General features: G+C 36.5%; 1 protein-coding gene across 1 annotated transcript in view; it reads left to right on the forward strand.

The window, feature by feature from the left end:
- B3GALTL (beta 1,3-galactosyltransferase-like) overlaps positions 1-14,210 on the forward strand; it is a 61,285-nt gene extending 47,075 nt beyond the window's left edge. Inside the window, exons 10-15 of the mRNA XM_009882848.1 lie at positions 63-132; positions 4,178-4,291; positions 7,402-7,501; positions 8,475-8,594; positions 10,488-10,632; positions 13,967-14,210. Coding sequence (XP_009881150.1) covers positions 63-132; positions 4,178-4,291; positions 7,402-7,501; positions 8,475-8,594; positions 10,488-10,632; positions 13,967-14,134 — 717 coding nt within the window. The 3' untranslated portion in view covers positions 14,135-14,210. The remainder of the gene's footprint in view (positions 1-62; positions 133-4,177; positions 4,292-7,401; positions 7,502-8,474; positions 8,595-10,487; positions 10,633-13,966) is intronic.
- Positions 14,211-17,181: the final 2,971 nt, after the last annotated feature.

Genomic DNA, 17,181 nt, shown 5'->3' on the forward strand with positions numbered 1-17,181 from the left:
CCTATAAAATGTTACAGGCAGAGCCTGCAATTACAAAATTCTTTTTTGTTCTGTTTATATAGGGAGAGCCAGTGAAAAAGGAAGATGTCTTTGTTGCTGTAAAAACATGTCAGAAATTTCATGGAGACAGAAGTAAGTTGTTGGTTTGTCAAGGGAGTAGTTCTATGCAATGTAGAATAATTATGAAATTATTATTTAAAAAACAAGCTGATATGTGCTCTCTCTGTAGCTCTTTGGGACTATATGTTTGCAAAATCCACTGGGAAACATGAAAGCTTCAGAACTGTCAACAGCTCATTCTTTAGGTAGAATTTGCTATTCAGAGTTCTTCAGGAGTGCTGCAAAATGTGTAAAACTAAAAGTTGTGGTTGTTTGACGTGTCATCGTTGGTGATTGGCACAATTCTTGAAATGGAATACCTAAATAAAAAATTAAAAATGTACATAAAGTTAGCTTATATTATTGCAAATTGGAGCTGTAGCAGCTATTAGTATCCTTCAGCGTGTTTCCCCCAGATAATTGGTACAGTTCTATTCCTTGTCCTGGCAGTGACAATTGTGTAGCTGTATGGTGGCTGATTTAGAAAATTGAAGGAGCTGAAAGCTCTTTTCCCTCCTCCTTCATTTTGTCCTGCCCTTGCCTCCAGTAAAAGATTGAACAGCTTACGCTGTCGTATTGCTTCTATCTATTGTAACCCTATGCATGTGCATAGGCACTTTATAATGCTTGGAATAGGAAATTCTGTCCCTTGTAGAAACATGGTCATCTGTAGTACTTGTCTGAGACATGGGCCGTATCAAGAGTCTCCCAAGTATGCAACACTGTAGCACGTTTCATCTGGAAATTGTAGTGTTATACAAGTAATCATAGTCACCGTGAAAATATGACCATGATATCCATGATAAAAACAACTGAAAAAAACGTAGCACAGCCCAACAAGATATGTTCAGTGAATATTAACTTCCTTCTCAGAGGCACAGAAAACAAAGATACAGAGAGACATTCAGCTTCAGCTAATACACAGTAATGCTCATCGAAGTTGAGGTAGGTCCAATGTCTACAAAACTTGGAAGGAAAAAGATCCAAATCCACTGATTTAACAGAAGGCGCTCTGCCAACTTGATGTCACCTACCAGTCCATTCTAGTTTACTACAAGGCATTTTGTTTATAAGGAAATTCCAGAATGGATTTATTTCCAGGAATTTACTTGAATTTTGTGTGCCCTTGAATACTGCAGGATAAAGATAAAAACTCTTTTCTTAACTAAGTTCCCCTTTGCTAATGCATCCAAAACTGTGGGTTCTGTCACTTCTAAATTTAAACTATATGCCAGTTGCTTTTTTTTTTTTTCTTCAAAATATGACTTACGGAAATTTTTTTGTAATGTTGCTGCACTTAATGAAGGCATATTTCTAGTATTTTGATCACCTAACCATTAGGATATCTTTAAAGTAGTTTTTGACAAAACAAAATTGACTGTCCTGTAATTGGAGTTCACTGAAGAGTTCTTCTTTCTGGATCCATGTTTATTTTCTTATATCAAAATTAAAACAAAAAAAAACCCTTAAACCTAGGAAGTCAGAAAAGAACGAACTTAAGGCTTCAAAAAAATAGTGTAAACATCCTTCAAGAAACACCTGTTGAAGACTGAGGAAAATTCTTGAACTTTCCTCACAGCTTCCAGTGTTGTGCAATAGAGGATAATCTTACTCAAGATTTTGAAAGATTAATGGATGCCAGCTTCAGAGAGCTCCTTTTACCTGGTAAGTCATTTTTTATTGTATGACAAAAACTACACTAGTGCAACATTGAGGATTGGAATTTGATGTGCAAAAGCAGCTAAATTTTACTTTAGCATTTACTTCAGATACAACTTTCCTTCTTACACATACCATATATGGTTGTATAAGAAAAGTTCAAGACTGCAAACATGCATCAAGGGTCTAGAAGTAGCACAAATAAAATAGAATTAAGAACTTAAAGCTGACCTTCTATAAGTATCTCTTTACTACAGTATTGAAACTTCAGTGTGATCACAACTATTAATATATATTGATAAGTATTTGCATCAACAGCTAGTCAGAAATCTCAAATAGTTGTTGTTTCTTTGGAACATAAGATTTTTTAGAAATTACGAAGTATTGTGGGATTCAGTTTACAATAGGCATTAGTCTGGATGGTGACTCTTCCATCAAAACAAGCAAGGAAAAGAGAAATACACTTTAGCTAGTAGCCCCCTAGATCACTTAAGCGAGGTGAGACTCAGGTCGTTGCTTCAGTGAGCTTTTTTTATTTACACAAAAAAGTGAGACTCTAATGAAGAAATTGAGAGGCTCAATCTGTAATAGGAAACAGTTGTGTATGTTAAAGCACCCTACTGAGGTTGAGGTCCTTGGCTGGAGAAAGGTGAAACAGCCTTTACAGGTGTGTCTCTTCTGCCAGGTGAAGGTTGGAAGTATTTTGTTTATCTGTGACGTTTCTATATTGGGGCCTTTCTGAAAGCTTCTGATTTTATTCTTCTGAGAAACATGTTTGAAATAGAACATTTCTACAAAAATAGAAAATAATTTCCTGGCTTCTTGGAGGTTTTTATTGTAAATGGGGGGGGGGGAGGGGAGTTTATATGGCATTCTCTGTCAATTAATGCATGATTATGCATTTGTTTTATGATGTAATATGACTTTTTAGTACATAGGAAGTAGAGTTAATGTATTGTGAAATTCATGGCTTTGCATTTTAAACTCCACTGGCATGTTGTATGAACATATCTTTTGTAAATTATTCCCTTTGGATTTTCTAATGCAAAAATTTGAGAGCAGTTTTAAGTGTCTAAAACTTTCAAAAGCAGTATCATCCATTGCACAATGCTACAGAAGTGGAATTATATTTTTTCTAAATATTAAAGCCTTTCCATTAGTGCACTGAGTTCTTATTACTGTATCCTAACAGTCACTTTTCAATTCATTTTAGTCTTACCAAACTGACTATTGGTCAATCAAGAATAATAAATCTTACACGTCTCTGTGTGATCAGAGTGGAGGAAAGTGAGCAAGTAGGTAGGCAACAAATATCAAATTAGGCGATGGGTGATCCCAGCAAGGGGCTAAAATGAGTTGTTCACAAGCATCGGAGTTATAGCAACAATGGGAAATTACAAAAATAACTTCCTCCTTTTAAACAACTAGCTACTACTAATGAGACCTACTGGATGGTGTCAAAGAACATAGAGCAGACAAACAGTGATGCACAATGCAGAGTGCACAATGTTTAAGAGTAGTTGTCAATCTAAGTCCTGACCATTTAATTTTTAAAATGGAAGAAAAAATAAATCATTGATTTCAACCTGATCATTCTCTTCCAAACATTTTGCAGGTGCTCAGCTTCTTTTGTGTTACCCATAATTTACTCACTTCTGAATATAATTTAAACATTTATAGCACAATTATTAGAATTTTTTATGATCAATTTTAAATGTTTATGTCAAATGGAAAACTAATAAGAAAAGGATTGCTCTTGTTGAGAAGCATTAAGCAGTCCTCCTTTGAAAAGAATCTCCATGGGATAAAAATTGATTGGATGATATTTATAAATGTCCTTCTGTTAGTGTGCCTACAGAGACAGTGTTTTTGAGCATTAGCATCACGTTGCTATCAGATATGATGTATATAACACAGTGTAGTATTTCGAAAGGTGCATTTGGTCTGTTTCTGACTCAGAATATTTTACCTGCTATACAGTTGGATGTGCTGTTTTTAAAATGTGATGGTTTCAATACTGGAAGAATGATTGATCTCTGATAGCGTTCATGCTGATGTGTGCTGTAAAGTCTACCATAGCAAGTGTGAAAGTAATGAATTCCATACTTTGGTTAGCATAAATGTAAACATCACAGTTTTCAATGTAATATAAATGAAACTGTAGTCATATTTAAAAAAAAAAAAATACTATATAAATAAAACTGCCCTGACTGGCTTTCATAAAAATGTGAATTGTTTCTCTCTAAATATTGTAGGAAAGAAAAAAGAATGAACCTTTAGAACTATGATGCTATATTTGAAACAGCATTTTCTTTCCCATGTAAAGGGATATGTCACTTAACAAGGTGCATAAATGTTTTGATCAGGTACTTATTTTAAACAAGTTACTTAGGTTTCAATGTCAACGATTGTTTTGCAGTACCAGTTGTAAAGAAGACTTGGGAAAGAGAAGCTGCCCTTATTGAATACTACAGTGATTATGCAGACATCTCCATTCCTACGATAGATTTAGGCATACCTAATACTGACAGAGGTGAGCTATTGACTCTTGTTGTCAGTTTTGTGCAAGTAACTGTCTGAAGATGGTAAGTTTTATGGACGATATGTATATTTCATGTATAGTATATCGTTTAGAACTTTTGTATTTCTGTAGCACGTTTGTGCAGCCTAAACTAAAAGAATGCTTTTGCCACATAGGAAGTGGATGAACAGTACAGTTCGCCTGTGTAGGTAGAATGTTCTTTTTAGCAGGAACCTAAATACTGTGAGTACGAAAGCATAATACACTGATATACTCCAAGAGACAAAAATTGGCGTTATTACTCTGAGTAGGAGTAATAATTCTTGAGGCAAGATTGTCAATAGTAGCAGAAGTCATAGCTTTATGTCAAAAGACCTCAAACAGTGCCTGCTGGTTACTGAGCATACGCTATCTGCCATATGGTATTCAAATATTATGTGCTTCTGCCTAGTATGTTTTGATTTAAGCACAAAAACTAAATGTTAAGATTGGAAAATATGTTAGTGAGAAATAATGTGGTTTTAAAGTAATTGATATTGTGTTTGAATAGAAAAAAGTCTATGGATATGATTGCTTTCATGAGTTTATTAATTTTAGGGTTTTTTCTTTCATGTGATCTGTTGTTCTTAGGCTTATAGTTTCTGCTACATGCTATTACCTTCTGAACTAGAGGTGTCCAAGCTATAGCCTATTAGCTTTTTCTGGCCCACTAGGTCGGTTGTTCTGATCATAGAATCACAGAATGGTTAGAGCTGGAAGAGACCGTAAAGATCATCTATTTCCAGCCCCCGCCTCCATAGGCAGGGACACTTTCCACTAGAACAGGTTACTCAAAGCCCCATCCAACCTGGCCTTGAACACCTTCAGGAATGGGGCATCCACAACTTCTCTGGGCAACCTGTTCCAGTGCCTCACCACCCCCACAGTAAAGAATTTCTTCCTAATATCTAATCTAAATCTACCCTCTTTCAGTTTGAAACCATTACCCCTCATCCTATCACTACATGCCACGATGAAGAGTCCCTGCCCATCTTTCCTGTAGATCCTTTTATGTACTGAAATGCTGCAATAAGGTCTCCCCGGAGCCTTCTCTTCTCCAGGCTGAACAACCCCAACTGTCTCAGCCTGTCCTAATAGGAGAGGTGCTCCAGCCTTTGATTATATTCATGGCCCTCCTCTGGACCTGCTCCAACAGGTCCATGTCCTCTTATGTTGGGGGCTCCAGAGCTGGACACGGTACTTCAGGTAGGGTTTCACCAGAGCGGAGTAGATGGGTAGAATCCCCACCCTTGACCTGCTGGCCACACTTCTTTTGATGCAGCCCAGGATGCGGTTCACTTTCTGGGCTGCAAGCGCACATTGCTGGGTCATGTTGAGCTTCTCATCAACCAACACCCCCAAGTCCTTCTCCTTAGGGCTGCTCCCAACCCATTCTCCGCCCAGCCTGTATCTGTGCTTGGGATTGCTGCAACTGAGGTGTAGGACCTTGCACTTGGCCTTGTTGAATTCCATGAGGTTTGCACAGGCCCACCGGGTCCCTGTCCAAGTCCGTCTGGATGGCACCCCTTCCCTCCAGCATGTCGACTACACCATGCAGCTTGGTGTTGTCTCCATCCCAATATCTGTGTCACCGACAAAGATGTTAAACACTGCCTGCCCCAGTATGGACCCCTGAGGAACAGCACTTGTCACTGGTTATCACTTGGACATGGAGCCGTTGACCGCAAGTCTTTAAGTGCGGCCATCCAGTCAATTCATTATCTGCCAAGTGATCCATCTGTCAAATCTATGTCTCCAATTTAGAGACAAGGGTGTTGTGTGGGACGGTGTCAAATGCTTTGCTGATCTCTGGCTTATTTCTAGCTGCCCTGTTTTTTTGTCGTCTAGAGCATCTTATTAGAGGCAGAGAGACAATAGGCAGAGATTTCCATTTGCATAGGTGCAGTGTGACATGAGCAATTAGTGATTGTTTACAGGATGCACCAGACCTGCTGGACATGTGTGGATCATCTGTAGAAGCTGTGCCCAGTAGTTCTAGTCACACCAGGGGGAAGGGACCTTCCACATTTGGCCTTTGAGCATTGCTTTGGGGAGCAGTGGCATTCTACTGCTGTGGCATTCTAAACTAAACAAATTTTGCTGAGTTTGCTCTAACACTGTTTTTGTCCATTTTTTGTGATGGACTGTAATACAGAAATCTTGATTTTAATTTTGTAAATACTCATACATCAGTCTGCATTAAGTTCATGGTTTCACAAAATCAGCAAAGCCAGGACTTCATTCATTTCTTAAGCAGAGTTACTGCATTTTCTCAAAAAAAAAAAAATTAACTGGAAGTAGCTTCAAAATCCTATCCTTATTTTTTAATGCTTGTTCTGTAATTGTAATATTGATAGCGGTAATTGCTTTAGATAGTCAACTGTACCCTATATGGATAAAGACTGTTTGCAATTAGACTTTTCTGAGATCTAAAAAAAGATTCAGTGTAAGTCTGAACATTCTTGTTTCTCTTGTCCTGCTCATTCTGAACAAGGGTGTTTCACTTCTCAACTCCTAGTAAAGGGTGTTTTACCTCTCAACTTCATTATAGTCTTGTGATAAATGTTAAGACCTTTCCTTGGAGGAAGCTATCAGCACCTGAGCTGCTGCTGATGAGTATGGTAGACTTAAATATTTATATAAAAGCAATGGACCTGCCTGATGTGTCATGAAATACTATTAAAATATATTGGTGTGTTTTGCAGAACATGTTTCTATCATAGTCTCCTCATTTTATGGTTTTGGAAATTAAGGGTAGCAGTTTGCCTGGTGTTGTCCAACAGTTTAACATGATAGTTGGATTATAGCTTATTTTTCAGGTCCTCATAATTCAAAGAATTTCCATATTTTAGCATCTTCAAAGGTATGTTCCCACAGAGAAAGGAATTGTTTGAACAATTCGTACAAATACCATTCAGCACAATGAAGGATGTAATTTAAACTTGCATGTCAAATATGTTGCCAGTCATTTCCAAAATGTTGTGCATAGTGCAGTAAAATATTTATTTAATTCATGAATAATTGTTTATTACAAAATGCCGTTTTATTTAAACGTACGTATTCTGTTATTTCTTCTCCTTTAGGTCACTGTGGGAAAACTTTTGCCATTTTGGAAAGGTTTTTGAATCATAGCTCTCCCAGAACTCCTTGGTTAGTCATAGTGGATGATGACACACTGATAAGGTAAGCATTGCAATACTTCAGGGGTTACTACTCTTCATGCTGATAGAGTTTTAGCAATATTCATCTCTTCTTCTTTTAAGAGATACAGCTGTTTTATTAGTCATGTAGCTTTATTTCCCTTTAAGGAAAAAAATTGTCACTTTCCTTCAGCATTCTGATATTAAAAACAATGTCATCTTGTAACTTGATAAAAACTATGCATATTAGTGTTATTATGTAATCGTGTAGTCTGAATATGATTACTGATTGGGATTCTTCACTGGAGTTTGAGATGATTGGTTTTAGTCATTTGCTAATACACTTTCTAGGACGTATTCCTTGCATAAATGTGCCAGAAGAAAGGTTCTGTAAGCTAGGGTCAGTTGTCAGAACCACTCAGAATGGTGTCCAGGGACTTGCCTTTGTCCGAAAATTAGATCCCATGCGCATGAAAACTGACACTGCAGTATAAGCAAAACAAGGCACAGTAATCAACTAGCAGGATCCCATGGTCATGAGAGAATAAGTGGTTTAAGGCAATACTTCTCATTAAATAACGTGACAGAAGAAGAATCTGGAAGAGGCTATAATTCTAGGTAAACCGATATTTGTGTAACTAAATCTACCTTTTTTGTTTTCATTTCCTGGGGAGAAAATGTCATTTGCAAAGATCCTACCATTGTTTGGATAATAATTTCATGTTTTCTCTGAGATGAAGACACAGTTTTGCTGAGAAATTTTGCCTGCTTCTTCAGAAAAATACTTTAAGCTAATTGATTTATCATTTGACCAAATTCAGTAATCATATCTCATAGTAAATAATGCATCATAAATTTGTGTTTAAAAGTTTGTATCTCTGTTTTTTGTAGAATGTCTGAATTGCTCTTATTATTTTTGTGCTGTTTACTAGAATGCCATTTAGGCTAGCAATGTCTGTTTTAAAATTAATGTCTACATAATTTATTTTTTTTTAAAATGGATTTTCACATTATAGTATTTTCAGACTCCGAAAATTACTCAGCTGCTATGACCCAAATGAACCAGTATTTCTTGGAGAGCGTTACGGTTACGGCTTGGGAACAGGAGGATATAGTTATATCACTGGCGGAGGAGGGTAATTTATTTAAACTCCTACTGACATCTACATCAGCCCATGCTTTGAATGCAAATGTTTTGAGTTACAACACAAGGCAGTTTCAACAGAAACAGTGATGTTTCCTAGTACGATTACGATATAATGATGCTCAAAGACCTAAATGTCCTAACTAATAAGTAGTTGTGCAGCCTCTTGGGAACAGATTTGTAGAGCAAAGCAGTTGGTGCTGAGGACCATGCATATTTCAGGGAGTCATTTTGGCTTGACTGAATGCCTATTACCAGTTATCTGCGCCACATGTTTCTTGGTGCGTGTCATGCAGCCATGTTTCATCTGATACAATTCATTCTGCATACTCAGAGACCATCTGACAATGTGAATCCGAGTGTAGTAAGCAGAGACAGTTGGGATAGTTGCTTAAAAAAAATACACTTGTGATCTGAACTGTTGTGGAGTTTGCAGGAGAACCCAAAGCAGCGCACCTAGTGATACAAATTGTCACAATGAAAATGTTCCTTCCTGTTCTCTTTCTGTGTCCAAGTACTGATAAAAATGTTCATGATTCTCCTTCTGTTTTTGAACTTCATGCGATGATTTATGGAGAGGTGGCTGAGCAAGGAGTTTGATGTCTGTGTCCTGGAAAATAGTTTCTCACAGAAAGAGATTGTTGTGGGTTGTTCTCGTGCAAAAGACTTGGGGGTCCCTGTGATCATCCATTTTGTTCCATACCATAATTTTGAGAAGGTTCATTATAAGTGAAGAATTCTATATAGCTGAAGGGACACATTCCAGAGAATCAACTAGCAACTATATTCCCCAAATGTATGCAATTTACATCACACCTTTTGTGTGGCAACATATGCTGGTCACAAGTCTCAACTCTTTTTTTTTTTTCTTTACTTCCCCCCTTCCCCCCCCGAGGCTCTAGCCTATTATTCCTTCTCTATTTGAGCTGAGTACTGAGATATTGATTCCTATTGTGCTCTCCTCTTTTTCTTCTTTTTATGATACGTGCAGTCTTCAAAGTTTCAACGATAGCAATGGGGTATTTTACAACTTTGTTCTGACAATATTCTCAGGTTAGTCTTTTTGCCTTAGCATTCAGTATCTGTGGAAGTTTTGCTATGCCGCGGTGTCAAGCAGAGGTTTGTCATATAGCGAATGAACTCATGAAGCCGTGTAGCAATTTTAGAGCGTGAATCTTGTTAGTATAACTTGTAGTAGCTAGACTACCCTATATTTTGATCAGACTTGGTGGATGATATAACTTCAGAAAAGGCAGCTATGGAATAATAGGCAATAGTATATTCTCTCAGCTGTTGAATTAAAGACAGCATCCTGTTTCTGGTCTATTGAAGGCTTATTTTAGTGATAATGATCTAACAGCTCCAGGCTGTGGTTGGTGTTTAGATGAGCAAGAAAGTTAAGATGAACGGAAGAGCCTTGCAATGGCTTCGGGGAACATTTTTCACTATGGAGAGGACTCTGTATAACGCAGGATTCAAGGAATCCTCTCAGGTTGAGAGTTCTTTTCATTTAATTGCTACATAATAACTAACTGGATAATACATGTGAGTAAGACAGAGGAGAATAACCCTTTAAAGTTCTGGGCAAATTTAGGAGGAATTAGCTGCAGCAAAAATGGTGGCTAGCTAAGTAATTGTTGGAATAACAGATTGGTATAATTAATTTTCATTATAAAGCAATTATCTTCCAGAAAATGCCTCTTAAACTAATTGTCGGTAGTGACCTCTCAAATTTTGAAATTTCAGATACCTTGTACCAGAGGGCTACATTTTTGTCTTGCAGTTTTATACCATTTAGCAATATTTATTAATTGTGGTCATTTGGCTTCTCTAGTAGTTATCGTCTTGTATGTTTCATTTGGTTTTGTTTTTTTTTTTATTCCAGGATGGTTTTCAGCAAAATAGCTGTTCAGAAACTACTTGCTAGTAAATGCCGGTGTTACAGCATGGACGCACCTGATGATATGGTCCTTGGGATGTGTTTCAGTGGCTTAGGAATCCCTATAACGCATAGTCCACTTTTCCATCAGGTCAGAGAGTTATTTTTACTAGTATTTAAAATATATTTTATTCTTTTAAGTGTACACATAAAGCAGAACTCAGAAATACTGCAAATTCATAAATATTGGAAACCCGATCAATGTGTAATAACTGTAACCAAGACGCTGCTGCTATACCTTATTTCTCTCCCGAACACGTTTGATCAGGCAAATAAGAATATTCTCAAAACATGGATTACTACAATGCTTTAGTAGTTTATAAGACATTTCAGTTATCCTATAACTATATTTTATAAAAAATGCATTTTACAAATTGAAAAACGAATAGAATTAGGAGCCACATGCTTTGAGTACTTGTGATTTGTCCTCTAAGAAAAGAAAAAAAAAAACCCCACACCACAATACTTTTTTCTTCAGGTAATGGAGTACTGACTGTGACATTTTTCAGTAAATTTGTCTTTTCTACTTACCCGATTTTTCTGTTGATTTCGTGTTTACGATTCTGAAATACCTCGTTAGTGAAGATATAAAATGTAAAAGTATTCCTACAACTTTTGCTTTTGTGGTGGATTCTGAAGAATGGTTTAAGTATGATAAATTGCCCTCTGCTAGCACAAGGGGGAAAGAGGGCACAAGACATAACTTTCTTGTGAATATACTCTCCAGTTTGGGAGAAGTGGGTTGGAATAGATTTGAATCTTGTTTCTGTTTTCCAGAATATTTAGCAATCTAACTGTATTGTCACAGTGGAAAACACGATGCATTGAGTCCCAGAGAGATTTGCTGCCTTGTAAACCAAATAAACATGTTAGTTTCCTCCCATGGCATTAAAGAAAAGAAGCATTTATAAATTTTCCTAAACAGTGCTTTTTTTTTTTTTTTTTAAATCAGCATTTAAATTGGTGTAGTGTTCAGTGTTTTTCAGGTGTTAATCTAGTTTTAAAACTGGGAAAACCTGTGTATCTGAATATGAACTGAGATTAAGATAATCGACTACTTGAAAATCAGTAAATTGCCATGTAATTCAAAGTGGCTGTCAGTAATGGGGGGAAGTTTACTATTTAAATTATCATTTTTTTCCTATATTAGGATTACTATTTAGAGAAATGGGAAGACTGAGAATGCGCTATTCAATATTTTAATTCTTTGTCCATATAAAAAAATCCTATCTGTTTACTTTCCTGTTTTTTATCATTGCTTGCTCCTTTCAGTGTAAGTATGAACGAAAGCAAGTAATGTGTCTTATAAAATCAACGGTTATTGAGTAGTTTGTGTTAAAAAACCTCTCCTAATTAAAGGAGAGCCGGAAAGAACAGAACTCATTTTACAGATTTGTAAGAACAACCCTTATACAACAAAACAAAGCACTTCCTTGTACTCCTTAATGCTGTGCATTTGCTACTGAATCACTTTGCAAGTGAAATCCCAGCAGTTTGATTTTCCACACAGAAAATTACACTTGAACTGTAATTCATCTTTACTGTTGCTTATGACAAATTCTAATTTAACATACCTTGAACAAAAATTAACCCTGGGGGGGAAGACTGATGAATAAAAAATAAGTCTGCTTATTCTACGATACCACTATTATGCAACAAATATTTTAAAAATGAGAAAACCAAAAATTTTATTTTCTGTCAACCAGAAAACTATTTTTTAAAGACTTGATTGAAATATTGTGATGTACAATGTTCCTTGAAATACATGAACCCAAAATTGTGCTAAGTATACATTATGAAACAGAAGCAAACTGACTATGATATAACTATTTGCTCATTCTTACTGGTTTTCTGTTTGCTACATGCTAAGGTAGATATGTGTTCTGTAAACTGTCCCAGAGGCTTTTGACATGATAAGACTCTAAAAAGAGAACAGGAACCTTCCCACATTGAGTAGCAGTCAAGATTGTCGTCTTAAAATATAAAATCTGGGCAAAAGCAACATATTTGGCTTTTCTAGAAAACCAAATACAAATTCTAGCGCACAAAAAGCAGCAAAGTTTACAATAATTGATTCTGCAAAATGTAAGAAAGAAGAAATTCAGGGAATATGTATCTTAACATCAACCACCTATAAAGCAGTATGATTCTTAGAGAGCAATGTAATAAAAACTGTAGCTATGAGAGCAGATCTCATGCTTTTTGAATTCTCAAAACACCAAAATTTTGCCTATAGTTTAATGAAAAGCTGATTGATTTTCAAACAGCAAAAATCTTTGGTCTCAGATATCTAAAAACTGTTTCTATCCAAAGTAAATTCTTCAATTTTTTGAAACCTAAATGTTCATTAAAGTTGGGTTTTTTTCACAAGTCTTGAAGGAGATAGGCTCCCTTTTGATTTATCCAGTGGAATTTTTAAAAATAAACACTCTGGTTTTAATATCAAAATAAAAAAACTACGTACAGCAACACATATCTAGATCTCTTAATGTCAAATTCTGTTGCCTAATTTTATGACTGATGTGTATACGGAACTGCATGAGGAATGCAGCAGGTAGAATTCATTAATACCACCATAAGTAGGGGAAGTGTACAGTATTAAATCAGTTACTAGCTCAGGCATCAAATCAGTCATTCAGCATCCAAATCGCTCATTTTTTTTCCCCCTGTGTCTTACATCTAGAAAAAAAACAAATGTTTGCCTTTCATGCATTTCTTTTTACAAAAACTCTATTTACAATGGCAAAATCTAGTTATTTTACTAGGGCCAACTACAGGTGGGGGATTTTTATATAATGATGCACTTACATGCCATTAAACCGTCAGAGGAAATGGAACATGCTCGGTGCCTTAAGAAGTCAGATGCATCATGTAGCTGTGTTGTAATTCTGTCTCTTTTGATATCACCTGACAAAGAATAACAGTGCAGTTTTCAGGCACCACAATATTTCCTACTTTTGGTAACCTTTCCCCATGATAAAACTTCATATATTTTGGTTGCTTATGGCCTTATTAGGGTCCTGTAATCCCACTGGCAGTGCTGGCAACTGTCATTAAGAGGAGGAGCAAGGGAATATTACTTATAATCATTTTGTTATTGTTGAACCAAAGTGGTGTATTTAAAAAGGTGCAATACAAACTACACTGTTTAACATTTGCTTTCATAGATGGTGACCTTTTCATCCTGAGAAATAGGGCATATTTAATATCAGTGTACTTCATAGCGTGATGACTGCAGTGTGAGTTTAAGATCTAAATCTAGAATAATGTAAAAAAAACCACCCCTTTGTTATCATTTTGCATATTTTGTCAGTGCCACATTGCTTTGTTATGATATGGAGGCTGTTGATTGGTGATCCTTTCTTGTTCTGAAATTATTTTTCATTACTGAGTACTGGTGGTTTTGGTTTATTCTTCCATCTTAGGCACGGCCAATGGACTACCCAAAAGGCTACCTTTCTCACCAAATTCCAGTATCATTTCACAAGCATTGGAATATTGATCCAGTGAAGGTGTATTTCACATGGCTGGCACCAAACACAGACGAGTCGCTTAATGGAAAGAAAGTTGGGTATAACAGAGAGGATTTATAAGCAGTAGAAGAATATCAGTGTTGATTAATGTACTGCAGATGAGAGAGAGTCACTACTGTGATTTTTGTGTTTTTCTCACGTTTTTCATGTGTTCATGACAAAGAAGACAAATGTTTTGTTCCTGCTAGTTCCTTCAGAGCAATGGAAGAAGACACCTGATTGACTTTTGGATTCTTTGTTACACTTAGTTTTTTTTCTAAAATGTTTTCGGGCTTTGCATACCAATGAATTTGAAACACATTTAAGATGTCTCATACAACTTTGTGTTCTGGTTTGGACTTTGAGTCAGACACCATCATTTATATTTCCTTCCTTTGTTCTCTGAAAAGCTGAAGTGGTATATTTGAGAGCCTAATATTGAACATGTGTTGAACATTTATTGAACATCATCTCTCACTGACCTACAGAAAACAGTGCTCTAAACTGTTCTGGAACAGGTTCTTGAGAAATCAGAGAGGAGACGTGACTTTGTTTCTGTGACCAGGAGCTGGGTTGTGGAAAGGCTGTGTTCCTATAAATATTTCAAACAGAAATATTGTAATTTCCTGGGATGGAAGGGCCAAGCGTGAACCACTCTTGTACCTTTTAAGTTTATTAGCACTTGTGAGGAATGTCATGTTCAAAATCGAAAAAAAGGTTAAGGACAGGGATTTCTTAAGTGGCCACGGGAGGTCACTGTGGCTCCTCTAGAAACCTAAGTCACCATGTCTCTGTTTGGCAAGTATAAATGTGGCTCTTAAGGATTTTTGCAGAACTAACACTTCAGTACTTCTGATGTGTGCATTTCAATAGTATACGGATGCCAGCTTTAAGAAGTTTGTACTATTCCTAATTTATATCATCAAGATAAGTAATTTTATGCATACAACTTGTAAAGAGTGATTCATATTTAAAATGTTCTTGATTTTTTTTTTCTTTGAGTAATTCAGTTTTGTAAAAATGTTTGTACAAAAACTGGCTTTAGTATGTTCTAAACTAATTTTTATACCGTAAAACTCCTCCTTTTGAGATAACAGTATATGGCACTTGTATGCTGTTATTTAACTTTGCTTGCTATATTGTAACCAAATACAGGGTCTTAAAGCCATACTGCTGAAGTAATTTGTGTTTTGTTTTCTTTGAGTAAGTTAAAAATTGATTCCACTCCAAAGTAATGCAATACTTGCTCTTAAGTCGAAGTAGGGGAGCCACTGATTCCTGTTTCAGTAATTACTGAAGTTGTATAAACATTTGTTTGTGAATGTAGCTTGTGGAATTTTAAGCATTTGAATAGCAAGCACATATTCATAGTAGATGCAAATTCTGATCAAATAAGAGCAATCCATGTAATGTCTTTTCTTTTTTCTTCCCACTATCAGTGCCTTAAACAGTAGACATTTTACTGATACCAGGACTATGTTCTCCCGTACCATGGGTGAATTGTTAATGATGTTTACTGTTTAGAACTGTGAAAGCTGAATAAAAGCATTCTGCTTTGACCTTTTGTGCCTTCTTCCTCTTTGCAAACCGAGTACAGGATTATTTAAGCACCTGTGTCATAATTTTATCACCTGAATATTCTGTGGTCAGTTGTACTAAAAGGCAGCTTAAACATGGGTTTTTTTTTCATATTCTGTCCTGACATGCTTCCCCGTATTAGGTTAATTTTCAAGTTTCTAGTTTTGTGCAAATAAAAAATGCTTTTGCAGTGGACTCCTCATGTGATTGGGAATCTTGATGCTATCACGAAATATTTGTCACTATCAAATTCGCCAAAGGTAATGCGATCACTTCGAACTTCAAACTAAAGATCTTTCACATCTCCTTGGGCCCCGTGGAGGCAGAATAGGTCTGGCAAAGACCATTAGTTTTGTGTCCACGCTGTGTTTCACTTGCCAGCGTCCGTCTTACTTAGAGATTGGGAGCCATTGACTCCTTCGTTGCTTGCTTACTCAGACTTCTACTTCTGGTCTGAGAGATGTAATAGTAGCCGTTTTAACGTCCATCTTTTCTCTTGCCATTAGCTCTGGGGTTTACTGCAAGGATTCTGGAGGTATTAATAAGCATTAAAATTCTGATTCCTGTCTTCATAGTTTTGAAAGCAATGAAGCACTAATTTACTCAAGTATTCTGCCCCCAAAACTCTGACTTTTGAGACATAACTAATGATATGCAACCCTAGCAGCAGCATGACAAAAGTGACTTTTTATTCCATGAACTAAAAAATTTAATTATTTTTTTTTTCCAAGCAGAGGATCCCAGAGAGTTTCTGGAAACAAGATCTGAAGCCTTCTGTATTAAATTTAGTTTTACAAGACTCAGCAAGGCTGTTACTATCTGAAACATACAGACAAAATTGTGCGTTAATCAGCCTGAACAGTACTAATGTTTCTAAAGAAAATCAAAAGGATTATAAATGGTGTAATGTTAAAGCAACACCAGAGGAGGGGAATTCACAACTCAGTTTTGTAACAAGCAGATGAAAACAGACTGCTGACTGCTTGAAGATCCCTTTTCTGGGGGGATTCTGGACATTCCAGAACCGTGGTGTAAAAAAGCAAATCTGAGAATTGTTATTGACTGTTTGGTTTTTGTGTTTATAACATAGAAAATTGCCGTCTATTAAGGTACTTATTTCATGGCATTCTCTAGATAATTTGGTTGATTGGTTGATCTGCTTTCAGGAGCCGAAAAAAAATCTTGAAATACTGGTGCCTTCAATACAGCAGGATACATGAATGATGAGAGATGAAGTATTTGAGTCCCACATTTGATCACAAGCGGGAATGATGGCTTTGAATTCATTTTTGATTCCCTACATCTGCAGATTGCCCAGGCATGGAGAGAACCAAAAGGAACTGACCTTTGTCTCTTCCTTTGTGAGAAGGAAAATGGACAGGAGCCTGAGGCAGCTTTGCCAGCTGGATCGCTTTCTTTTGTGCAGCACAGCTTTGCCCTAACACCAACAATAACGACTGCTGACTGGAGGGAGGAATCTGAATGACTTTACTTTCAGTTCCTTAATTTCTGGTGGTTAAGGACTTCTGTTATTGTGGCTGGAACTAGAA

Source organism: Charadrius vociferus, unplaced genomic scaffold (assembly GCF_000708025.1).
Source record: "Charadrius vociferus isolate BGI_N301 unplaced genomic scaffold, ASM70802v2 scaffold93, whole genome shotgun sequence".
Classification (NCBI taxonomy): Eukaryota; Metazoa; Chordata; class Aves; order Charadriiformes; family Charadriidae; genus Charadrius; species Charadrius vociferus.